General features: G+C 41.5%; 1 protein-coding gene across 2 annotated transcripts in view; it reads right to left on the reverse strand.

The window, feature by feature from the left end:
- Nucleotides 1-1996: 1996 nt before the first annotated feature.
- The window catches only part of prrc1 (proline-rich coiled-coil 1), a 35695-nt gene continuing 9782 nt past the window's right edge, over nt 1997-27909 (reverse strand). For both annotated transcript variants that reach the window (XM_020457447.2, XM_020457448.2), the window contains exons 4-9: nt 22497-22645; nt 17019-17121; nt 11411-11574; nt 9220-9323; nt 4697-4799; nt 1997-4024 (exon numbers count right to left, since the gene is read on the reverse strand). In XM_020457447.2, the coding sequence (XP_020313036.2) occupies nt 3815-4024; nt 4697-4799; nt 9220-9323; nt 11411-11574; nt 17019-17121; nt 22497-22645 (833 nt within the window). In that variant the 3' untranslated portion in view covers nt 1997-3814. The remainder of the gene's footprint in view (nt 4025-4696; nt 4800-9219; nt 9324-11410; nt 11575-17018; nt 17122-22496; nt 22646-27909) is intronic.

Here is a 27909-nt window from a genome sequence, read left to right on the forward strand (position 1 = left end):
GTACGTAAGGGTTTTGCAGTTTAAAATGAATCTCAAAGTGCCATGGTAAAGGGTGTCAATTGATCTCAAACACTGAGGAGAAGCACTCATATATAAAATATCCCCATAGTCTAGTTTAGGCATAAATGTAGCTGATACTAGCCTCATTCTGGCTTCAAAAGAAAAACAGGATATTCCTAAAATAAAATCCCAATTTCAGCTTCAATATTTATGTAAGTTGTTGAATATGCAATTTAAAAGAGAGCCAGTCATCAATTAAAATGCCAATATATGTATATGAGGTTACAACCTTAATCTCCTTGCCCTGACAGGTAGTAATAGGTGAAAGGTTCAGAGGTCTATTTCTACGTGTATGTAAACTTCCAACTTCAACTGTACAACTATTTACTTGGACACATTAAAAACCTATGGTTATAATTTATAATATCACGTGCCAGGATAATACAAAACAGAACATTTCATTGGAACCATTATTTTCATTGTTTCATCTCTGACATAAAATAACACTGTACACTACATGGCCTCAGCAGTAAGTTGAGAGTTCATTGGACGTGAACACACTACCACTAAATCACTGCGAACAAGTACAGTCAGGGAACTTGCTTTCATAAAGCAATTATCCTTTCGACTTCTGTCGTTTTGTCCTCTGTGCGTTTACCCTCTGAGGTCATCTCTCCTGATAGTTCTGTGTCTTCATCCACGTCCCAAATGGCACCCTATCACCTATTTAGTGCACTACTTTTGACCAGGGCTGGTCATAAGTAGTGCACTAAATAGAGAATAGGGTGTTATTTAGGACATAACTTCATTGTCTTTGTCCAGTACCTTGTACTGTCTCCCCAGGCTAATGACAGAGCTGAACGTTTTCACTGTTTCCTGACACTCCGGGACGTACCTTGTTCTCAGTAATTACATTTTAAGGGGAAACGTAAATTTATGCAGTGTGAATAACTAATGAGTGTAAATGTCTAATCATTTATTGAAAGTGTAAGAGAAGTTGAGAAGATACAGCTGGTGTTTTGAAAGACTGTGAAAGTTATCGTTTTGAAAGGCACTCTTAAAGGTCTCGAGGTCTGTAATGGAAGTCTTAGAATTGGATCCTTATTAGTTAATTTAACTTATGTACTGTAGTACCATATCAATATTAGTATCCTGGTGATGCTATTACTGAATATAGGCATTTCTCAATTAATCATTAAATTACATTTAACTGAACTTATCAGCACTATTGTAAATTATTTACTTTCTGATCTGCTAGCTACTTTAAGCCAAGGCCACCTTATGTTCTACATTGAACGTTCTTAGTCATAAAATTCTACATTTAGCTTTTCATACATAGGTACAAGAATTCAAACATAATGACAAGGGCCTTAAGCAAGGCAGCAGAGAGGAGTGTGGAAAACATGTCTTAGAGTGTTCATAACGAAGGCCTTTAACTACAACCAGGGTTTATAACCATAATATTTTTCATAACCTGAATTGAATTCTCCTGACCTGCTACGAAAAGTCAAATCTAACGTCAATTTGACAAAAGCTTGATTCTTTCTGATCCGCGCGAACGCAGATGTCACCCCGATCCTGTCGGATATGTTAATTTAGTTGATAAAATATTTGACAACAGTGCCTGAATACATTACACTTAAGAAATACTTTATTTCCATGACTTTTCAGATTTGTATCATTTTCCAAAACTTTTCCAGGCCTGGAAAACACCATTTTAAAATGCTATGACTTTCACAGGATTTTCTTGACCTTGCCAACCCTGTACAATAAGCAGAGCGAATCCAGCGATGGTGCATCGATCCGTAGGTTAATTGTGTCTCTGGAGCCCGATTCAGCACAGAGTTGCTGTCAATATCTTTATATCTTTACCCTGAGGCATACACTGGTTGTGACGGGCAGATATGTGTGGTGTCAGTTTCTTAAATATTGACAGTGACATTGACTAGGTGGCAGTTCTTATCGAAGCCAAATAACCATGCAAACCAGAGACAAATAGGTATGAAAAAAATGGATATTTACTCTCCCCATGAAGGCACATTTAGGAGTTAAGAAAAGCCCAACACAGAAAATCACTGTTTTGTACATAAAACCAGTTAAAAAGCAAAGAGTTTAGACGCAGTCCTAGTATTTCTCTGGTATAGTTGAATAACTATCTGACAAAAGTTGTTTACTCACCTCTTGATCTAGTGGTGTTGCATCCCACTACCATGGGACTTCCGTGTTTTGGACAACAGAACGTACTCCTGCCTCAGGCAGCAGCAACGGATAACAAATGGATTGCCTTCCAAACAACCCCAGAGGTCATATACAGCTTTGTGTTTTCTTGTTGCACTCTTCTGTTATCACTCGAGTAAAAATAAATACAAAAAAGTGTTTTTCTTGCAAGGGGTGCCTTCACACAGTATAGAACAGAATGGTAATGTTGGACAAACTAAAGAATTGACTTACGATAAACTGAGTTCCAATAAATCACATAGAAAATTACTTGTCTATCAGGAAACACCTTCCAAGGAATCATTCCAATTCATAGATCAAAGAATGTAATTTCACCCGTCTCCATTTGAAAATCATTGGCCTTCACTAACATTTAAAGTATGTGTACATGTAATAACCTATGTAGCGTTAATGTACAGACAACAATTGTTACATTAACACACACAACAAAACATTACAACTAATGGATTTTAAGGCCCTGATATTTTGGTGCGCACATTACAGCTCATTCAGTCCAAAGCCTCCATTGAGTTACATAGGCTAAGTGTGAAATGGACTTTTACGTAAATCCCAAGTTGACGTCAATGAGAGATGTGCATAAATATACGCTAAATGCAATGATAAATGTTAAGTTACATCTCAAGATAGCATTTAGCCTGCAGGTAATTCATACAGAAAAAAAATACAAGTGGTAGGGAGAAAGAAATGGAAGGTTGGTGGTTGACATACTACACCAACTAGCACTGGCTATACTCTCTAAAAACAGGGCGTCAAACATACAGGGGTCCAATCTGGCCCACAGGTGGTTTGAGTAAATGGCTGTGTTTATACAGGCAGCCCAATTCTGATATTTGCCCAAATATTGGCAAAAAAAGCTGTACTGACAAAATCAATACACTTTAAAATGACTAATACCAAAAGCGAAAATGTGTAGAAATGATAATGGACCTATAATGGAAATGTGACGAACTCCGGACCTGTCAAAATGAGTTCCCTGCAAAAACAGACAAAGCACTATCGTTCCCCATTTACAAAACGCCTGCGTGTTCATCCAAAAGTAATACAACACCGCATTCTACATATTTACATGACATGAATACAATTTGTTGAACAACAAATTAAGTTAATTAGATCGCCGATATTTACCATCAAGGATCACAAATAATACTTTCTCAATAAAAGAGGGACAATCGACAAAATTCAAATAATCAATCATTACTTTAATGAGCTAGTTTGCTATGCTATCTCTAAAACGGCATTTCTTTCTGGGCCTTAGCTGGGGGGAAAAAGTTGATTTAGAAATAAATGATGATTTCCTGTTTTTGAAGGAACAATCCACTTCCGTCATTCTCTCCATCCAGTTGGCACGTCAGAATGTTTCAACCCATAAAACCTTGCTACAAACAAATAATAAAACATAACGAAAATAATTGCATTTGGATTTTTGCCCAATCAGGACGGACAGCTAGAAGCAGAGTAGGAATCCCATTTGGTGAAACGGCTGTCGCTTCTGCCCAACCCCCTCTTCCCTCCTCTGGTTCTCCCTCCCCCTAGTTGTCAGTTTAAAGACATGGTGGCTGGGGGATATGGTGCCACCTCACATTGTCCTGGGTGGAAGCTGCTGCTTGTACATGCCCGCCAGGGCCTTGGCGGCGCTCTGGATCATCTGGCGGCGGGACATGCCCGTGAAGGCCTGGTGCCAGTCCGTGCGCAACACATTGGGTACGTTGCGCTCCAGCACCTCGCCCACCGTCACCAGTAGGCCCGACCAGCGAAGGCTGTAGTCCGGTGGGGTCAGGGACTGGGCCTTTGGGGACAGGTGAAAGATAGTGTTCCTATCACTCGACATTTACATGCATTCATTTCACCAACACCTGTTCATACAACCACTCTCCTTACACTGTCTAGTCCATATTCTGTAGACTAACAACAATTTACACTCAACTCAATTCACATTTAATGAATAAGCATTATTTAATATTTCATGTTTCAAGACTGCTTAAATTATAACAATTCGGAAATAAATTTGCCTTCAAACCCTTTCACGCTTTTACTTTGAAGCAATGTTCCAATTTCACCAGTGACACAGCATTGACCGAAAGACTCATTTTCAGAGTTTTAAATCAAGGCAATTAGGTTTACATTATGAAATTCTATTTCAATACAACACCAAGCTACAGCTTTGACAGGTCGAATTTTGAAAAGGGGCACTTATGATACAATGGCAGCCTGTCATTACACTAATGGCTTTTCATCCAGAGGGAAAGACTAAAACTCCCCCCAGTTCCATTTTACTTTTTCAATAGATAAGTGTATGGTATGTGCTAACATTGAGTGCTAACAGCAATCTAACGTTGATAACACATGCAACCACATTAAGAGATACAGTAAATACATTAATTAATTGAGCATCATTGTGTTGTGGGGCGAACTGTACTGTTAACATGAGGGTGCAGTAGTGGCAGCTGTGAGCTCCTACCTGCTGGACGTGCGCCAAGGCCAGTGGCGTAGCCTGAGTGAAGGTCTCAATGTGAATGCCAGCTCCAGGATCCTCCAGGATTAGACAGCCAATGTCAAACCATCTGGAAAGTCACAGAATAACAGCACTGTTAAAGATGCAATATGCAACTTTTTGGGCAACAGTTTATTAGGCACACCCATCTAGTACCAGGTCAGAACCAACTCGCCTTCAGAACAGCCTGAATTCGTTGGGGCATGAAAACGTTGCTCAAATGGTATCAAGGGAGCTATCGTGTACCAGGAGAACATTTCACACACCATAACAACACTGCCACCAGCCTGTACCATTGACACCAGGCAAGATGGGGCCATGGTCTCATGCTGCTTACGCCAAATCCTGACACTCCCATCAGCACGACGCAACAGGAACCCGGGATTCATCTGACCAGGCAATGTTTTTCCCACATCTCAACTGTCCAGTGTTGGTGATCGCGTGCCCACTGGAGACACTACTTGTTTTTCTGATGAAACAGAAAACAGGGTGTTGTCTTCTGCTGCAATAGCACATCCGTGACAAAGACCGACATGTTGTGCGTTCCGAGATGCCGTTCTACACACCAGTTGTACTGTGCCATTATTACTGTGGCCCGCCTGTTAGTTTGCACGATTCTTGCTTTTCTCCTTCGACCTCTCATCAACGATCTGTTTTCACCCACAAGACTGCAGCTGACTGGATGTTTGTTGAACCATTCTCGGTAAATGCTAGACACTGTCACGCGTGAAAAGCCCAGGAGGCCGGTCGTTTCTGAGATACTGGAACCAGCGCGCCTAGCAGACGATCATACCACGCTCAGTCACTTAGAATAGGCAAAACAAGTGACCTAACGTTCAATCGAACAGTAACTGGATGCCTGTCAGCCTGCTTTATATAGCAAGCCAAAGCCACACGACTTACTGTCTGTAGGAACAAACCATGTGCGTGAACGGGGTCATGTACCTAATAAACTGAGTGTAGATCCGTCATTCTCATTGAAAGCAAGTCTGTATGTCTATTATTTCTATACTTTGTTTTTCAGTGAAGTTTTTGCATCTTTTACACCAGCTTCAAACAGTTGAAAATATATTTCAGAGGTTTAGATGGCACAATGATAATCTAGACTATACTTGCTTGTTGTGTCAAACTGAAATTAGACAAACTATTAGAATTCTTGCAACCAGGAAATGGTAGAGCAATTTCTGCACATTGCACCTTGAAGCATGGCGTATGCATCACAATGCAGGCAAGACAGATTATGACAAGAGTGACTCTAACCAATAAGCAGACAATGAGCAAATCATACTTTTGGATTTAGGTTGACAGGAAGTAGTAGGGAAGGGAGGAGGAACCATTAACTAAATATTATGGTCCATCAATTGCAACCCTCTGATAAAGCAAAGCAGTGAGCAGCACCGAATACTGAATGCTAGAGAGGATATTCCAGACTAGCAATAACATACCTGATACAACTAACAGCCACACCTTCACCTGCTTGACTGACAACCTGAACACAACCCTGGTCTAATTAACGGTCCATGCTCCTCCATATAGTATTCTACCCTTGTGATGATAATCTTATTCGGTTCATTGGCCCTTACTCTAGTGGAGTCTAAAACGTCTGGGAGCTGGTCTAAGCTATAAAGGCTGCATTTACACAGGCAACCCAATTCTGATCTTTTTCCACTAATTGGTCTTTCGACCAATCAGATCAGCTCTTTTGCCAATAATTGGGCAAAATATCAGAATTTGGGTGCCTGTGTAAACACAGCCATTTTATCCTGGGCTTGGCCCGCAACATTCTGGTACTTGGCTTGGAATGCAACATTCTGTTCATTTGAGGAAGCCCTCTGGGAGGTTGAGCCACTCTGCTACTTGGTGATAAAGGTAAAGGCATTCAAGGTCGAGGTCAGAAGAGCTCATCTGTTTTAATGCCCTAAAGCACATTACTGGCCTTGTGGGGAGATCAACAGTCTAACTGCACAGGTCTCATAGTTGATTTTCTGATGGGAAAATGGGAGTTTTGACACATGTAGCAAGGTGAGGTGAGGTATGTTAGATTAGTAGAGCCTTCTGGGGACATTGGGTTGTTTTTATCTGATTTCTGAAAAGGTCTGTCAAGAGTGCACCACACCCTAGCGCAGTATTTTCCAAATGTGGGGGCGAGAGAGAAGGGAAGCTTGGGTACTGAAGTCACAATCAGTTGACCGATTTTGGCCTGAAATCAATAGTCTATCTTAAAATTGCGATTTTAATAAAAATACAATTGGTACAAGGGTTTCAAGAAAAATGCATTATTAGAAAAGTTTCAGATTGATGCACATTTTTTTTTCAATTGCAAAACATACGTAGCTTAATATAACCGTATATGATATGACACGGAATTGTCAAATGCAGTCTGACAGCTTTGTTATATAGACAACAGGCTGTTATGATAGTTAGTCCTTAAAGGGGTACCCCAGTGTTAGACTTGAGGGTCATTGTTGTTCACGTTGTATATAGATTACATTGAATATACTGTTAACACCTGTAAAATTCATCTCTACGTAGATGACAGTTGTTTATTCCTGTGCCTCTTCAGTGCAGCAGGCCATTCGTGATCTTCAGCATGATTCCGACTCAACCCCCCCCCCAAAATCCCTTACTGAGCATAAATTACTGTTAACTGCAAATAAAACCAAGTTTATTCTGTTCTCTAGGTCTCGTAATGTTGATCCTGAGGAGTTAAGTATTTGCACTTCAAATGGAACAAGTTTCTCACTAAGTACTTGGGTATCTGGAATGATGAGAAATTGCCTTTTGAAACATATTGAAAACTTTACAAAGAAGCTGAAATCTATTATTTAACTTTAATTTGTATTTATTTATATAGAAATAAATCCAGCCTCTGTTTAAACACGCTGCTCCCTGTAGTAGACTATGGTGACTTTAGATGCATGCGGTAGCCTCTGTTTAAACACGCTGCTCCCTGTAGTAGACTATGGTGACTTTAGATGCATGCGGTAGCCTCTGTTTAAACACGCTGCTCCCTGTAGTAGACTATGGTGACTTTAGATGCATGCGGTAGCCTCTGTTTAAACACGCTGCTCCCTGTAGTAGACTATGGTGACTTTAGATGCATGCGGTAGCCTCTGTTTAAACACGCTGCACCCTGTAGTAGACTATGGTGACTTTAGATGCATGCGGTAGCCTCTGTTTAAACACGCTGCTCCCTGTAGTAGACTATGGTGACTTTAGATGCATGCGGTAGCCTCTGTTTAAACACGCTGCTCCCTGTAGTAGACTATGGTGACTTTATATGCATGCGGTAGCCTCTGTTTAAACACGCTGCTCCCTGTAGTAGACTATGGTGACTTTATATGCATGCGGTAGCCTCTGTTTTGAAACTACAGTTTTAGGACCCATCGTCTTATTTACAAAAATGTGGGATGGACCTCTGTAAGAAGAGAGCTGCACTCTTATTTATTTACAAAGCAGTCTTGCAGAAACTTCCTCTGTACGTAACGTCATTGATTCAATTTAGACGTACAAATGACCAAACCTGTTCTCAGGGATGGATAACTCCAGAGATCCCTTTAGTCTCCACATAATTAGGAAAATCTGCTTCTAGTTTTGCCCCTTATGTGTGGATCTTTCAGACATTTAAAATGATTGATTGGAGACTTATGTTACAGAATGACATTGCATTTCTTAAATCTGTTTACTGTTGTGTATTATGTTTTTTATAGTGTGTTTTATTTGGAATGATTATGTTGGGCTGTTGTGCTTCATTTATGTATTGGGTTTTATTTGTAAACATATACAAGGCTCTCTTGTAAAAGAGTTTAATTTCAATGTGACTACCTGTTTAAATAAAGGTTCATATAAATATACACATTTTCTGTAAATCTATCATCTTAAACATAATCTTTGATATTGTAATTAAACAAATGAAATGCTTTTGGAAGAGGTCAGATATAAACAGATGCAGCTAAATACAGTAAATCATTATTAGGAGGTGCACACAGATAGAATATTCAAATACACATATGAAAAATGTATCATTTCCATCTCATTACTCATCGATTGCTGTAATCCTTGGCGTAAACATTCATTTCAAACCATTCCTAAATTATAATCCATTTTAAAAGGGGTAATGGGAAAGCTTACGAAACAGCATTCATTATCTATGATGAGGTTTTTGGACCCAATGGTACATATGAGGGGAGATAAGCAGGCTGTTTGAGAGAGTTGCACAAGTGTGTAACAAGAGAGATTAAAATGAGAAAACCGCTAACTTGGTCATTCGAACATGTTCTTACATAGGAGGCAGCTGGCGATGTGTGTGTGTGTGTGGAATGCTGTGAGTGTGTACAGTGAAATGAGTGAGTGCGAGAGGGTGTGTGTGTGTGTGTATATGTGTGCGTGAATGAGGGTGTATGAAAGTGAGTGTATGAAATGCATGTGTGTGAAATGTGTGTGTACAGGGGATTTGAGAATTAAGGGGTCTTTTCTCCTGCTGTGCTTACTTGTCGGGGAAAAGCTCGGCGATGAAGTTCTCCACAGAGACCACGGGCTGCTTCTCGTGGATGACGCCCGCCCGCCGCAGGCTGTCAATGCGCTCCTGGGCCCCCTGTGGAGACAGACACACCTCAGAATCAGGCAGAACTAATTTATCAATAATAAAGATGGACATTCCAGGACATACACAAAAGGAATTCTCACATTATACCGGAGTGGATCTCTAAGATTTTACAATCACAGTCTTTACATAGTTCATCTACACAAAGAGCTGCTTACCCCTCAAAAGGGGAGGAAAGCTTGTAAAAGAGATAAGGGGTAATTGGCTCCACTTCCTTAGAAAAAGAAAACAAATGAGAACAGGTTCTAGCCGGTTCTCACAGCCTATATGTCTAAGATAGCGTGATAGGATCTTTAAAGCCTAACCAGAGGAAACTAGATTTCCGCCTGGCTAGGCTTTTAGTGCCCTATAGATAATGAGCCAGCAGTAAATTACTCCTCTGTGCGGTTTGTAAAGAGGTTACTGGACAGATGTGCAAAATTAGCAGTGAAGAGCACGACTCAACTCTAGCATTTACATAGCATTAAGCTGTAACAAAACGGTTTTGCACCAACAAGTGGAAGACACCCATCGCTGGATATGAGCAAGTCAGACCACACACTCACGTTGCCCGCCACCATCCAGCCTGGTGCCTAACATCTCTTGTGGTGAGACATTTGAGAATCAAAAGGAAATGCACACACACCATCTCTTGAACACACGCATACACACAAAACGCTTCTCTGGATGACTTAACACTGATCCGAGTGTTTACCGCATGCAGTAGAATGAGCTCAAGGCATTTTCAATAGAAAGCGTGTTCCTGCAGTATAACAGCATTTGTCAGTCTGGGTCTGCGGTGCTTTACATGGCACTGTACGTAAACCAGAGTTTCCTTCACTGAGAGGATGATGCATTGCTGCCTAAATAGAATTGGACACAAACACCATCTGCTTCCATAGAGAACAGGTGTGTGAGGATAGCCTTTAAGACCAATGGCTACCTGTTTGTTAAAACACACACTAGGGTCTGGGAATTGCAAGGGACCTCAAGATACGATTTCTATTTCGATTCAACACTAATTTCCTTGTGATTCCATGGTCCAAACATATTGCTCACCATATGTCTGCTGCAGAGGGAGAAGAGAGAGCCATGAGAAAAGTTGATCAGACATTGAAATAAGGGCTGAAAACAAATGGGCTTCCTAATTAAAAACTAGATGGAGAACAACCTAGGATTGAAAAATACTGGAGTTTTTGGTGCAGGTACAGCCAACTTGCGCAAAAATGATTTTGCGTTAAGATAGCCAAAAATAATATCCCAATGTGTAACTGCTGTTTTCAAAGTATTTCTGCTGTTTTGTCTCATAGCTGGTAAACGTATCTCACCAAGTCAAATAACTACGAATCCTATAGCCTATCGTACAGCAACACCGCCTGCCTGGGGGCTGAGTGAAGAGCTGAGTGAAAGATTCAGTTTTAGAAGTGCTAATTTACTTGAAGCAAAGGAGACTTAGTTTTGTTCACAAGCTAGGTTTTTTTTCCATGTTTGAATTTCAACTGTTAGGGAAGACAACACTTTCTACTCGTCAGACTCAAATCCCACAGGCACAAACATGACTAGTCACGTTACTATAACATACCACATTACTTCTTACGAATAATATTGTTTTTTTTATAGAAACATTACAAAGCATGCTCACCATTTTTGTGTTTTGTTGGTTTTAAAATCTACCTGCCACAATGGCTGGTAGACCAAAAAGTTTATTTTATGGCCTGACCCCAGTTGTAGCAGAATATAATCTTATCGCTGTCAGTGACTACTGGTGTCCTATTACATGGCAGCACATTCACAGTCTAAGGGTATCCTTTCTACGTGGACACATTTGCTACATTGTTGTTAGAATTTGAATACTAATGACGTCAGTAAATAGGTGTGACAGAAGAGGGATAAAAAAGTAAAATCCAGAGCAAAAACATATGTTTTAAATATAGTCTACATACACTGTATGTGCACGCACACACACTGTATAAAGAACAGCAACACATACCCAGATCACACTTTAAACAAACTATAAAGGCGCATATATATCTTCATTAGCACTAATACATAAATGAACACCAGTGTCTGAGATATTGGGAACGTGATAGACAGCTGACCTTGACTCCGGCTGCGTAGCCAACGGGCTGGGGGGCGATGTTGGACTGGCCGGCCTCCCCGGTCACCATGGCCATGCCAAACACCTCTTGGAAGGCATCTCTCACTGCCCCCACCTTCACCTCTTTGTCTGATGTCACTACAATGTCCAAGTCCCCGCCCGACTCTAAAAAAAAAAAAACACAGACACAGTTAATTACAGGAATAATCTCATTCCCAGACACTTCTGCCCACAATGTGCAAAGTGGTGGACCAGACTTTATTTACCAACCATCTCACACAACACCTTTCCCTTAACCCTACCCCGTACAACAAATTCCTGCCGGGGTTCCTGCCTCCATTAACTTCTCTACATCAATCCTCCCAATCTTTTATTTTTATTCATTCTAATTCATTATATATTCTATGAGCCCTTTACCCCTGAAACCATTGATAGTCCAGAGAAATGTTGCCATCAGATTGACAGACATTCCACTGAGAACTCTATCACTCTGTATTCAACTGCTGAAAATGCAATTGAGTCGCTGATGCCAATGTGTGTAGCCTATATTGTTAAATCATGCCTGTTTGTGTCTCAAGGTTGACTTGCCCGGATCATTGTACAGCTGCCTGTTTGCCAGGACATCTCAATAGAAAAAGAGAGCTGGTACATTTTAAAGGCAGGGCTCATCCAATCCTGAACCTGGATACTCAGTGTAGACTTGGTCTTTTGGTGCATCAGAATGAACACCACCTGATTTAACTGTTAACCAGGGATGTAATGCAGCCGTAGCAGGAGGTCCTCACTTTTTTCCCAATTTGAGACTACCCAGAGATGCATGGTACAAATACACTACATGACCAAAAGTATGTGGACACCTGCTTGTCAAACATCTAATTTCAAAATCATGGACATTAATATGGAGTTGGTCGCCCATTTGCTACTATAACAGCCTCCCCTCTTCAGGGAAGGCTTTCCACTAGATGTTGGAACATTGCTGTGTGGATTTGCTTCAATTCAGCCACAAGAGCATTCGTGAGGTCGAGGACTGATGTTGGGCGATTAGGCAAGGCTCGCAGTTGGCATTCCAATTCATTCCAAAGGTGTTCGATGGGGTTGAGGTCAGGGCTGTGTGCCGGCTAGTCAAGTTCTTCTACAACGATCGACAAACCATTTCTGTATGGACCTCGCTTTGTGCACAGGGGCATTGTCATGCTGAAACAGTAAAGGGCCTTCCCCAAACTGTTGCCACAAAGTTGGAAGCACAGTATCGTCTAGAATGTCATCGTATGCCCTGTTAAGATTTCCCTTCACTGGAACTAAGGGGCCTAGCCAGAGCCATGAAAAATAAAAGTCCATTGGCGCCAAAATTTACACCACTCGTGCCGACACTTGGCTTTGCGCATGGTGATCTTAGGCCTGTGTGCAGCTGCTCGGCCATGGAAACTCATTTCACGAAGCTCCAATGAACAGTTATTGTGCTGATGCTGCTTCCAGAGGCAGTTTGGAACTTGATAGTGAGTGTTGCAACCAAGGACAGACAATTTTTACGTGCTACACGCTTCAGCCCTCGCAGGTCCCGTTCTGTGAGCTTGTGTGGCCTACTACTTCGCGCCTGAGTTGTTGTTGCTCCTAACGTTTCCATTTGACAATAACAGCACTTAGTTGACCGGGGAAGCTCTAGCAGAGGAGAAATTTGACAAACTGACTTAAGTCACAGTTCTTCAGTGAGGCCATTTTACTGCCAATATTTGTCTACGGAGATTGCATGACTGTGCTCGATTTTACACGCATCTCAGCAAATCTAATTTGAAGGGGTGTCCACATACTTTTGTATATATAGTGTATTTCTGGAAAATGTACTTTGATAATTATAATTTACCACAAACCTTCCATGAAAACAATGGAATGACAAACTAAATAAATATGTAGGCTATAGCAGCCTAGAGGTAAATAGTGATTTATTCCCCGTCTTCTCTCACTCTGGTGGTGGAGTGAATGATGAATAACTACAGGCGTGTGCAGACGTAACCAGAACAGCCACAGACAGAAAACTCTATCAGGGGTTGCTCAAACAGCTGTCCTCAAAACAATTTGTTACGGACTTGGAACTCTTGTACGAAGTACTTGAATTCGCCCTACTGTCCGATTGCTTAGCTTACAGAAACACCTCTATGGCATATGCAGACAAACTGATCCATCACATGAACCGAATGATTCATTCGTATTTTACATAACAGACCAAAATAGAATAGTATATAGGACCTACTGTAGCACAGTTTGCCTATAATATGTTAAACCAAAAACACCACCTCAGTCATTTCTTATCTGAAGCTGGACAGTAAAATTTTTCCCTCATGAGGCCAAAACACAAAAGCGCGCTCCGCAGGATATGCTTTGATTTAAACAGAAAACACGTAAGAAAGGCTTATAGTTTGCATGCAGTTTGACTGGAAAAACATCAGAAAAAAAGAAAATCACGATTGACAGTGATAATGGCCTATTTTGAAATTAGTTTGAGGGTATTAACTGTGTTTGAGGGTATTAAAAATAAACAATTTTCTTGAGGTGTGTGGGCATAGGCAGCTGTTGCAATTGGAGGATGCATTTGTATCTATAATAATATTCAAAAGGCTACATCTGTGGGTACAACCTGACTGAAATGTTAAAGCTGGAAAGAAAGAAAAGACTGCACACCCAGTGGGTTTACAGCAGTGGTGGAAAAAGTACCCAATTGTAAGAGTAAAAGATACCTTAATAGAAAATTACTAAAGTAAAAGTGAAATACTACTAGAGTAAAATTCTAAAAGTATTTGGTTTTAAATATATGCAAGTATCAAAAGTAAAAGTATACAACATTTCAAATTCCTTACATAAAGCAAACAGAAGGGAAAGTTACAGTGGGGCAAAAAAGTATTTAGTCAGCCACCAATTGTGCAAGTTCTCCCACTTAAAAAGATAAGGCCTGTAATTTTCATCATAGGTACAGTTCAACTATGACAGACAAAATGAGAAGAAAAAAAATCCAGAAAAATCACATTGTAGGATTTTTTGTGAATTTATTTGCAAATTATGGTGGAAAATAAGTATTTGGTCACCTACATACAAGCAAGATTTCTGGCTCTCATAGACCTGTAACTTCTTTAAGAGGCCCCTCTGTCTTCCACTCGTTACCTGTATTAATGGCACCTGTTTGAACTTATCAGTATAAAAGACACCTGTCCACAACCTCAAACAGTCACACTCCAAACTCCACTATGGCCAAGACCAAAGAGCCGTCAAAGGACACCAGAAACAAAATTGTAGACCTGCACCAGGCTGGGAAGACTGAATATGCAATAGGTAAGCAGCTTGGTTTGAAGAAATCAACTGTGGGAGCAATTATTAGGAAATGGAAGACATACAAGACCACTGATAATCTCCCTCGATCTGGGGCTCCACGCAAGATCTCACCCCGTGGGGTCAAAATGATCACAAGAACGGTGAGCAAAAATCCCAGAACCACACGGGGGACCTAGTGAATGACCTGCAGAGAGCTGGGACCAAAGTAACAAAGCCTACCATCAGTAACACAATACGACGCCAATTCTGCAGTGCCAGACGTGTCCCCCTGCTTAAGCCAGTACATGTCCAGGGCCGTCTGAAGTTTGCTAGATAGCATTTGGATGATCCAGAAGAAGATTGGGAGAATGTCATATGGTCAGATGAAACCAAAATATAACTTTTTGGTAAAAACTCAACTCGTCGTGTTTGGAGGACAAAGAATGCTGAGTTGCATCCAAAGAACACCATACCTACTGTGAAGCATGGGGGTGAAAACATCATGCTTTGGGGCTGTTTTTCTGCAAAGGGACCAGGACGACTGATCCGTGTAAAGGAAAGAATGAATGGGGCCATGTATCGTGAGATTTTGAGTGAAAACCTCCTTCCATCAGCAAGGGCATTGAAGATGAAACATGACTGGGTCTTTCAGCATGACAATAATCCCAAACACACCGCCCGGGCAACGAAGGAGTGGCTTCGTTAGAAACATTTCAGGGTCCTGGAGTGGCCTAGCCAGTCTCCAGATCTCAACCCCATAGAAAATCTTTGGAGGGAGTTGAAAGTCCATGTTGCCCAGCAACAGCCCCAAAACATCACTGCTCTAGAGGAGATCTGCATGGAGGAATGGGCCAAAATTCCCGAACAGTGTGTGAAAACTTACAGAAAACATTTGACCTCTGTCATTGCCAACAAAGGGTATATAACAAAGTATTGAGAAACTTTTGTTATTGACCAAATACTTATTTTCCACCATAATTTGCAAATAAATTCATAAAAAATCCTACAATGTGATTTGTCATTTTGTCTGTCATAGTTGAAGTGTACATATGATGAAAATTACAGGCCTCTCATCTTTTTAAGTGGGAGAACTTGCACAATTGGTGGCTGATTAAATACTTTTTTGCCCCACTGTAGTTATTTTACAGATAGCCAGGGACACACCAACACTCAAACATAATTTATAAACAAAGCATGTTTGTTTAGTGAGTCCGCCAGATCAGAGGTAGTCAGGATGACCAGGGACAAGTATGTGAGAATTGGACCATTTTCCTGTCCTGTCAGGGAAAATGTATGGAGTGAAAAGTACATTATTTTCTTTAGGAATGTGGTAAAGTAAAAGTAGTAAAACATATAAATAGTAAAAGTAGATGCCCCCCAAAAACTACTTAAGTAGTACTTTAAAGTGTTTTAGCTTAAGTAATTTACACCACTGGGTTTACAGCACCAGGATTTAAAGAAAAACAGTTGAGGGTTTATATTTAATGTAGTACAAGGTCAAAAGAAAGAAAATGTTTAAAACAGTCACCCATTATCGATTCGCTATATCCATGATGGAGAGTGCATGCTAGCCCAAGAAGAGTTTGAAAATCGAGAGACTCAACAAGCGATTTTATCCAGTACGTCCCGCAAGGAACGTTTAGACTTAAGTCAGTGGCAAGTTCTTATTTAGAGGAGCATTTCTGTGATTTTAACCTGGCAGTGATTGGGAGTTCCATAGGACGGTGCACAATTGGCCCAGCGGCGTCGGGGTTTGGCCGGTGTAGGATGTCATTGTAAATAAGAATTGGTTCTTAACTGACTTGACTAGTTAAATAAAAAACATTCTAGCACCAGCACACATAGTTTGCATCCCAAATGGCACCCTATTCCCTAAATAGTGCACTACTTTTGTCCACGGCCCATAGGAATAGGGTGTGACTTGGGACGCACCCATTGGCTTGCAGATATAGGGCGACAATGGATAAGCTTCATCCCAATCCCCCACCCTTCTCCCCAAAGTGTCCACTTGTACAGTTCCTGTAATGGATTTCAAAGCAAGGGATTGATGTAAGCATTGGCTAGCTAGTGTGTTTTCAACTGGGTTGGGCTCAATTAAAATGTAAGTCTCAATTCAGGAAGTGATTTTTCTGGAGAAATAAAAATGGGAAAAAAAAGCTTCTCCTTTTCGGTTTATTGAGAAGTCATGGAAGATAAAAGCAAGTTTTTTTCAATTTACTAAATTGGAATTTCAGTTCCTGAATTGATTAACCCCAACCCTAGTTCCACCACTGTTAAATGAATGATAAATGGTGTTGGTGTTGACTTACTGATGTATGGAGCCATGCCCGGGTCCAGAGTGGTGATCATGGATTCCACTGAGTGCTTGGTCTTATCCAGGACCGTCTTTACCATGTGGTTACCTGCCACGCCCTGAGGATGGACACACACAGTTAAAAAATTGTTTCTAAAGCTGGATGTCATTTGCATCCCTTAACGGACTGGTTGAAATAAGACGTTATGTTAATTTGTGTGACAATGAATGCGCTAATGACCCAAGCTAATTAGTATCATAGCTCATTACTTCTACAGGTGGTACAATGTTTGAAGGAAATTAAGTTAGGCTAAGCGACTGTTTCAAAGTACCTTTAAAAAAAACTTCTCTGTATCTCAGTTGTTTCAAAAGCATTCTAATGTAACTGAATAAAAACACACCATCACTAACTCATGAGTCCGTACACCAGGGGTCGTTTCAGGACAAAACAAAGGAGGGAACCCTGAACAGTTCCAATTGTTGAACCAACAGTTTGTGCCTGCCTGCCCGACTGACTACCTGCCAGTGCGCAATGTGCATGTAATCCCAAACAAGACTGGATGGCAGGGTTTCCGTTAGCCAGTAAAAGCCGGGGATTTGGCCGATAAAAAAAAGCCGATAAATTTGGAAGTGGCGAATTATCCGGGATAATGCTTTTTAGCCTATTAGTTGATGTAAAAACCAGTCGATGTAAATACATTTGACTGGTCATGCTTATCGGTCTACAGGTTAATTTGTATAATTTTGTGGAATTAAATTGGCGAGTGTGTACAATACAGTACATTCTTAAAGTATTCAGACCCCTTCACTTTATACACATTTTGTTACAGCTTTTTTTTTTTAAGGGATTACACATTAAAAAAAAATCCTCAACCTATGCACACAATAACCCATACGGACAAAGCGAAAACAGATTCCGAAATTGTTGATAATTATTCAAAATAAAAAATAGAAATACCTTACTTACATAGGTATTCAGACCCTGTGCTATGAGACTCGAACTTGAGCTCAGGTGCATCCTGTTTCCATCGATGTTTCCACTTGTGGTAAATTCAATTGATTAGACGTGATTTGGAAAGGCACACACCTGTCTATATGAAAAGGTCCAACAGTTGACAGTTCCGGTCAGAGCAAAAACCAACCCATGAGGTCAAAGGGATTGTCCGTAAAGCGTTGAGACAGGATTGTGTCGAGGCACAGATCTGGGGAAAGGTACCAAAAAAATGTCTGGAGCATTGAAGGTCCCAAAGAACACAGTCCTCAATCATTCTTAAATGGAAAAAGTTTGGAACCACCAAGACTCTTCCTAGAGCTGGCCGCCCGGCCAAACTGAGCAATCAGGGGAGACAGAGCTCCGGAGTTCCTCTGTGGAGATGGGAGAACCTTCCAGAATGACAACCATCTCTGCAGCACTCAACAAATCAGGCCTTTATGGTAGAGCGACCAGACGGAAGCCACTCCTCAGTAAGGCACGTGACAGCCCGCTTGGAGTTTGCCAAAATGCACCTAAAGGACTCTCAGAACATGAGAAACAAGATTCTCTGGTCTGATGAAACCAAGATTGAACTCTTTGGCCTGAATGCCAAGCTTCACGTCTGGAGGAAACCAGGCACCACTCATCACCTGGCCAATACCATACCTACGGTGAAGTATGGTGGTGGCAGCATCATGCTGTGGGGATGTTTTTCAGTAGCAGGGACTGGGAGATTAGTCAGGATCGAAAACCTGCTCCAGAGTGCTCAGACAGGGGCGAAGGTTCACCTTCCAACAGGACAACGACCCTAAGCACACAGCCAAGACAACGCAGGTGTGACTTCGGGACAGGTCTCAATGTCCTTGAGTGGCCCAGCCAGAGCCCAGACTTGAACCCGATTGAACATCTCTGGAGAGACTTGAAAATAGCTGTGCGGCGATGCTCCCCATCCAACCTGACAGAGCTTGAGAGGATCTGCAGAGAAGAATGGGGGAAACTGCCCAAACACTGGTGTGCCAAGCTTGTAGCATCATACCCAAGAAAACACAAGGCTGTAGTCACTGCCAAAGGTGCTACAACAAAGTACTGAATACTTGTGTCATGCAATAATATGCTAATTAATTACTTATAAAGCATACATGATTTTCTGGATTTTTGTTTTAGATTCCGTCTCTTACAGTTGAAGTGTATCTATGATAAAAAATTCGACCTCTACATGCTTTGTAAGTAGGAAAACCTGCAAAATCGACAGAAACCCTGCTGGATAGATACCATTAGGCCTTATTCCCAGTAGAGACTGGATGGATACAATTAGGACTTATTATCAGACAAGCTGTGCTCCGAATCCCAACTGTCTCCCTAACTGTCTGAGGCATACCACAGTCCTCCTTGCCAGCCAGCCAGCCAGATGAATAGGATGAAGAAGACCTGAAATGGCACCCAATTCCCTTAATAAGGCACTTCATTTGGCCAGGGCCCATAGAGAATAAGGAGCCCTTTGGGCTGCAGCCCTGGATATTACCAGACGTACTGGTCATCTAACGCAACACTGATAGCATTAACAGACAATTTATGGGTGTCGTCCAGGAAAGTGTTTCCCCAATACAGGCTGTTGCGTATTGAGCGACAGGAGATTCGGTTCTGGCAGGACATTGACTGAAGGTTTATCATACAAAATGGGGTTGTGACGTGTAAACGCATCCATTTTGGCACAAACACAGCCAGCCCCACTTCTGATCTTTTGCCCAATTATTGTCAAAATAGCAAATCTAATTAGGCAAAATAATTGGGCTGCCTGTGTAAAAGCAGCCTAAATTACATTTGGACCGTGAGTGTTTTATAAAGTGGACTTAAAGAGATTTAGTTAAATGTCAAGGGGTCGGTTTCCTCGGACACAGATTATACCTAGTACGCGACTCATTTCAAATTCGAGAAAGCATGATTTTTGTTGTAAAGGCGTCAGTGTCTGGGGAAACAGGCTGGGAAAGTTCACTTGATTTTTCTCTTTTGTGACAGAACAAAGAGACAAGGAACTGTTTAATATGCAGGAAAGGTGTTTACGAAACTCAGTGCAAAGACATATTGATCTGAATGCCTGATAGGTTGAATCAGGTTGAAACGCGCTATGCAATTCTGCTTTATAAGAGCAAAGAACTCATGTCACATTCGCCGAATACAACAGGTGTAGACTTTACCGTGAAATGCTTACTTACCAGCCCTTAACCAACAATGCAGAGTTAAAAAGTAAGAAAAATTTGCCAAAAATGAACAAGAAAATAGTAACGCAATAAAATAAACAATAACGAGACTTTATACAAGGAGTACTGGTACTGAGTCAAATGTGCAGGGGTACGAGGTAGTTGAGGTAATATGTACATGTAGGTAGGCATAAAAGTGTCTAGACAGTCAGGATAGATAATAAACAGAGTGGCAGCAGCGTATGTGAAGAGTGAAAGAGTGTTTATGTGTGAGTGGTGTCAATATAAGTCGGTGTGTGATTGAGTGTCAGTGTAGTATGTGTAGGTAGAGGCCAGTGAGTGTGCATAGAGCCGGTGCAAATAGTCAGGGTAGCCATTTGATTAACTATTCCAGCAGTCGCTTCGGTAATGTATTCAAATCAATTTTTATTTGTCACATACACATGGTTAGTAGATGTTAATGCGAGTGTAGCAAAATGCTTGCGCTTCAAGTTCTGACACTGCAGTAATAACCAATGAGTAATCTAACCTAACAATTTCACAACAACTACCTTATACACACACACACACACACAAGTGTAAAGGGATGAAGAATATGTACATAAAGATATAGGAATGAGTGATGGTACAGAACGGCATAGGCACGATACAGTAGATGGTATCGAGTACAGTATATACATATGAGATGAGTAATGTAGGGTATGTAAACATTATATTAAGTGGCATTGTTTAAAGTGGCTAGTGATATATTTTTTACACCAATTTTTCCATTATTAAAGTGGCTGGAGTTGAGTCAGTATGTTGGCAGCACTCAATGTTAGTGGTGGCTGTTTAACAGTCCGATGGCCTTGAGATTGAAAAACAGCTTCTGTCTCTCGGTCCCTGCTTTGATGCACCTGTACTGACCTCTCCTTCTGAACAGGCTGTGGCTCGGGTGGTTGTTGTCCTTGATGATCTTTATGGCCTTCCTGTGATATCGGGGGGTGTAGGTGTCCTGGAGGGCAGGTAGTTTGCCCCCGGTGATGCTTTGTGTAGACCTCACTACCCTCTGGAGAGCCTTACGGTTGAGGACGAAGCAGTTTCCGTACCAGGTGGTGATACAGCCCGACAGGATGCTCTCGATTGTGCATCTGTAAAAGTTTATGAGTGCTTTTGGTGACAAGCCGCATTTCTTCAGCCTCCTGAAGTTGAAGAGGTGCTGCTGCGCCTTCTTCACCGCGTTGTCTGTGTGGGTGGACCAATTCAGTTTGTCTGTGATGTGTACGCCAAGGAACCTAAAACTTACTACACTCTCCACTACTGTCCCATCGATGTAGATAGCGGGGTGCTCCCTCTGCTGTTTCCTGAAGTCCACGATCATCTCCTTTGTTTTGTTGACGTTGAGTGTGAGGTTATTTTCCTGACACCACACTCTGAGGGCCCTCACCTCCTCCCTGTAGGCAGTCTCGTCGTTGTTGGTAATCAAGCCTACCACTGTAGTTTCGTTTGCAAACTTGATGATTGAGTTGGAGGCGTGCGTTGCCACGCAGTCGTGGGTGAACAGGGAGTACAGGAGAGGGCTCAGAACGCACCCTTGTGGGGCCCCAGTGTTGAGGATCAGCGGGGTGGAGATGTTTTTTACCTACCCTCACCACCTGGGGCCGGCCCGTCAGTAAGTCCAGTACCGAGTTGCACAGAGCGGGGTCGAGACCCAGGGCTTTGACAGTTTTTCTGGCCTTCCTCTGAAACCGCCCGTCTTTGCACTATTGACTTATGCTGCGTTTTGACGAGGGACACAAAATACAGACTAACGGCAAAAGCAAGTCAGCACGACAGTATGTGTTGCTACAGTGATTTCAGGAAGGAAGAAAATGACGCTACGGCAGATGGCAAAAGTTGAAATATTTTAACTTTGGCGGCAAGTCCCGTCTACCGTGGCTTCTGACAGCATTCACCGCCCGCCTTAATGGCATTTACCGTTGTGCTCTCATTGAAAACAATGTCATCTGGTTTACCGCCTGCCATCTTCCTCGTACCACGTAAACACAGCATTAGTCCTGTTTTTTAGTTTAGTGAGCGTTTCCTGCTTTTAAAAAGGCAGCCCTGCTGTGTTGCCTGGGTATTGTTCATTAGACATCAAACCGAAGAAAACGGACTGAAACAGGGAAGGCCAACCTGAGCTTGTGAAATAGAAAAGCCTATTTCCGTTGTACAACATTTAAAAACATTCTCCTATTGAACACGACGCGGATGTCCACTACTGTGTGTGTGTTCACATTACTTTGAGAGTGTCAGGTGCGTAAAAACATCCACTGCCCTACCGAAATTACTGAAAAAGACGTACCTTGAAGAAACCCCAAATGCCGCCCCCGGCGTTGGCATCTACGGCGAGGCGGGGGTCCTCGTTTTCGACCTCAGGGAAGGTGATGGGGGAGCCGGCATCTAGACCCCCTGACATCATTGGCTGTTGCACCATTGGGTTGGATACTACCCCTGGAAGAGACATCATGAATACCGTTACCACTCATCATAACATACTGTATACCAGGGTTGTGTTCATTAGGCACCAAAAGGAAATGTTTTCGCAACAGAAAACGAAAACATGCGTTTATCAGACACATTCAGGTAGCAACCCTGTTGCGGTCTGCTTTCTTACGATTGTGTTCATAAGGGGCCAAACTGGTGGTATTCAAATCAGGACCTGGAGGACAATAACACTGCAGGTTCTCATCCTTTCCTTCTCAACAGGGACTGATTAAGACCTTGGACACCAAGGTCTGCCCAATTAAGGACAGGAATCAGTCAGAAAAAATTAATAAAAAGCAGACCTTGAGGCCTGGATTTAAATACCCATGCTGTATCCAATAGGCATACAGAAAGACAACCAAAAACAGGTGGACTTGCACAGTAACAAAATAATGTAATCAAGAGAATAGACACTAGGTAAAACACATTTATCCATGCAAAGTAAACAGCAGAAACGGATACATAAACCACACCCACCTCAAAGACAAACACCTTGGCTCAAACAAACATTCAAACCATTTTAATGTGTCACCGTTGTGATGTTTAACCATTGTGTGTGTACGCATTGCCCCATTTGTTTGTGAGGTAGTATGTTACTCACTCTGTGAAAGTGCTTGTATTTTTTTAAATTTAGTCACATGTAATTGTAGTGTAGTGAAATACTTCAGCTCTGAGCTCCAACAGTGCAGGTGTGAATGAAACAAAACACCATATAGAAATAAAAAAATACTGAACAAAAATATAACACCCAACAATAATGGTTTTACTGACTTAGAGTCCATATAAGCAAATCAGTCAATTAAAATAAATTAATTTAGGCCCTAATCTATGAATTTCACATGACTGGGAATACAGATTTGCATCTGTTAGTCACAAATATCTTTAAAAAAATGGGAGGGGCGTGGATCAGAAAACCAGTCAGTATCTGGTGTAACCACCATTTGCCTCATGTAGCATGACATCTCCTTCACATAGAGTTGATCAGGCTGTTGATTGTCCCACTCCTCTTTAATGACTTTGCGAAGTTGCTGGATATTGGTGGGAACTGGAACACGCTGTCGTACACGTTGAACCAGAGCATCCCAAACAGGCTCAAATCAAATCAACAGGTGACATGTCTGGTGAGGATGCAGGCCATGGAATAACTGGGAAATGTTCAGCTATCAGGAATTGTGTAAAGATTCTTGCAACATGGGGCCGTGCATTATCATGCTGAAACATGAGGTGATGGCGGTGGATGAGCGGCACGACAATGGGCGTCAGGATTTCGTCACGATATCTCGGTGCATTCAAATTGCCATCGATAAAATGCTAATTGTGTTTGTTGTCCATAACTTATGCTTGCCCATACCATAACCCCACCATGGGGCACTCTGTTCAAAACGACGTTGAGGCGGCTTATGGTTGAGAAATGAACATTCAATTCTCTGGCAACAGCTCTGGTGGACATTCCTGCAGTCAGCATGCCAATTGCATGCTCCCTCAACTTTATACATCTGTGGCATTGTTTTATGTAACAAAACTGCACATTTTTTGTCCCCAGCACTAGATGCAAATGTGTAATAATCATGGTTAAATCAGCTACTTGATATGCTGTCAGGTGTATGGATTACCTTGGCAAGGGAGAAATGTGATTCGTTTGAGGAAACTAGGCGTATGTCTCACGTCACTACTTCACAGGAGAGGCATTTGAATGTAAACATACCTTTATCAAAAACGTTCATGTGCCTTAATAACAAAATAGTATTCCAGCTGTAAATACAAATGGTTAAATTATGAGTCTAGTTGGTTTAGCCACAGAAAAAGCCAGGAACCTTCCTGCTAGCCATGATTGGCTGAGATAATGGATGGGCTGGACATGCCAAGAGATGAGTTTGGATTGGTCTGCCATGTAGCATGCGTCTGTTTATAACGTGAGCTCCTCAGTATGTGGTGATAGTCCTTTCTACCGTGCCATTTTTTAAATAGATAATGTTAGCCATCCAGAACTACAAAAGTTCTGCTACTTTTCTCAACAACATTGATACCCTGAATTTAGCAGGTACTGTCGACAGATGAGTTGGAAAACTTGATTTACTACTTTCTGCACAAGCCACGGTCAGTGTGAACCGGAGTGACTTGACCAGTGGAGGATCCTCAAAGGACCATCCTCAAATTTCTTTCCATAAAAAGTGAAACTATACTAAATATGTCACCAAATAATGGATAGAAATGCACTGTTTTGCAATACTGTAGCACCATAGAGTAGCCGGAGCACAGCTAGCTTCCGTCCTTCTCTGGCTACAATGACTTCAATACAAAACCTAGGAGCCTCGTAATCCTCAACCTCTTCCATAGACATACACTACCGTTCAAACATTTGGGGTCACTTAGAAATTCTTGTTTTTGAAAGAAAAGCAAAAAAAATTTACCATTAAAATAACATCAAATTGATCAGAAATACAATGTAGACATTGTTAATGTTGTAAATGACTATTGTAGCTGGAAACAGCAGATTTTTTATGGCATATCGACATAGGCGTACAGAGGTCCATTACCAGCAACCTCCTGTGTCCAAATGGCACGTTGTGTTGGCTAACTCAAATTCATCATTAGAAAACCCTTTTGCAATTATGTTAGCACAGCTGAAAACTGTTGTGCTCATTAAAGTAATAAAACTGGCCTTCTTTAGAATAGTTGGGTATTTTATTTTACCTTTATTTAACTAGCAAGTCAGTTAAGAACAAATTCTTATTTTCAATGACGTCCTAGGAACAGTGGGTTATGCTGTATTCAGGGGCAGAATGACAGATTTGTACCCTGTCAGCTCGGGGATCTGAACTTGCAACCTTTCGGTTACTAGTCCAACGGTCTAACCACTAGGCTACCCTGCCGCCCCGTTTGAGCTGGAGCATCAGCATTTGTGGGTTCGATTACAGGCTGAAAATGGCCAGAAACAACGACCTTTCTTCTGAAACTCATCAGTCTATTCTTGTTCTGAGAAATGAAGGTAATTCCATGCGAGAAATTGCCAAGGAACTGAAGATCTCATACAATGCTGTGTACTACTCCCTTCACAGAACAGCTCAAACTGGCTCTAACCAGAATAGAAAGAGGAGTGGGAGGCCCCGGTGCACAACTGAGCAAGAGGACAAGTACATTAGAGTGTCTAGTTTGAGAAACAGACACCTCACAAGTCCTCAACTGGCAGCTTCATTAAATAGTACCCGCAAAACACCAGTCTCAACGTCAACAGTGACGAGGCGAATCTGGGATGCTGGCCTTCTATGCAGAGTTGCAAAAAGAAAAGCCTTCTCTCAGACTGGCCAATAAAAAGAAAAGATTAAGATGGGCAAAAGAACACAGACACTGGACAGAGGACAGACAAATCTAAGTTTTAGGTGTTTGGATCACAAAGAAGAACATTTGTGAGACGCAGAAAAAAATGAAGATGCTGGAGGAATGCTTGACGCCATCTGTCAAGCATGGTGGAGGCAATGTGATGGTCTGGGGGTGCTTTGGTGATTGTAAAGTGGGAGATTTATTTATACAGGGTAAAAGGGATCTTGAAGAAGGCCATCAGTCAATTTTGCTACGCCATGCCATCCCCTGTGGACGGCGCTTAATTGGAGCTAATTTCCTCCTACAACAGGACAATTACCCAAAGCACAGCTCTAAACTATGCAAGAACTATTTAGGGAAGAAGCAGTCAGCTGGTATTCTGTCTATGATGGAGTGGCCAGCACAGCCACCGTATCTCAACCTTTACTGAGCTGTTGTGGGAGCAGCTTGACCGTATAGTATAAGAATTGCCCATCAAGCCAATCCAACTTGTGGGAGGTGCTTCAGGAAGCATGGGGTGAAATCTCTTCAGATTACCTCAACAAATTGACAACTAAAATGCCAAAGGTCTGCAAGGCTGTAAGTGCTGAAAATTGAGGATTCTTTGACGAAAGCAAAGACTGAAGGACACAATTATTTCAAATAAAAATGATTATTTATAACCTTGACAACATCTTGACTATATTTTCCATTCATTTTGCCACTCATTTCATGTATGTTTTCATGGAAAACAAGGACATTTCTAAGTCACCCCAAACTTAACGGTGTACATAGTAATTATGACCACTTCCGGAGAACACCCTCAAACCAATCAAAGCTTTCGCAGCATGAACTGACATATTTCTCGTCCAATCACAGGATTAGGATCAGAGAATGAACCTAGTGTGTTGCATTGGGATTGTGCCACAGAGCATTATAGAGGTTATATGTGTTGAGAAGCTTGGTGACATTGTTGGATAGAGATTAAGAGTGATTATGTTTACATTTAACCTTTATTTAACTAGGCAAGTCAGTTATGAACAAATTCTTATTTACAATGGAGCTGCACAATTTAGCTAGCTAGCAGAATGAGCATGCAGTTCTCTGCCTGAATGACTAATGCTACTGAAAATGTTGGACTTTTTGTTGAAGAACCCCTTTCATTCTCTGGGGTACATGGAAAAGGTGCAAATTAAAACAGAGAGTCAATCTCTGACTGAGATCAGTTTCATGAAGGATGAAAAGGTGAGGGGGTTCAGTACCAATTGGTATCAAAAGTATAGCTGCTTAACAGGGAGCCTTTCATCAATCCGCCTGTATTGCTGGTCTTGCCTGCTTTTTTGAAAAGTCTGAGCATTGTGCAAAGTGTGGGGGGGGCGGTACTGTGACTTGAAGAACATTGAGGGTTCAGCTAAACGGAATCACAAAAGCAGGGAGCATATAAATGCCTACATCAGATTAAAGATTCTGGGAAAAAGTCCAATCGATCATGTAATGGATGAAGGTCTACGTATTCAAACTGCGCAACACAACGAGAAAGTAAAAAGAAACTGGGATGTACTCAAGCGGCTTAACGACACCACTGCATTTTTGGGCATGCAAGAATTAGCTTTGAGGACACGTCAAGAGGGAAAGTTACGCTAACAAAGGCAACGACAGGGAGCTTGCAGAGGTAATAGCACATTATGATGTGCTATTAATCTTAAATAAATGAAGAAAAATCCTCACTGGTACGAAAAGGCCATCGACTAGTATGCCAAGTAGATTATGAGTAGAATGGACTTCTTTAAAAGTAAGGATTTAACATGTCCCCCATTATAATAATGTTTACATTATTTTAATTTCATTTACAATTATGTTACCAATTTTGTATTAATTGATATTCATTTAAAATGTTGTTTTCAACAGTTTTTCCCCATGCTCCACCCATG

This window comes from Oncorhynchus kisutch, linkage group LG23, assembly GCF_002021735.2.
Source record: "Oncorhynchus kisutch isolate 150728-3 linkage group LG23, Okis_V2, whole genome shotgun sequence".
Classification (NCBI taxonomy): Eukaryota; Metazoa; Chordata; class Actinopteri; order Salmoniformes; family Salmonidae; genus Oncorhynchus; species Oncorhynchus kisutch.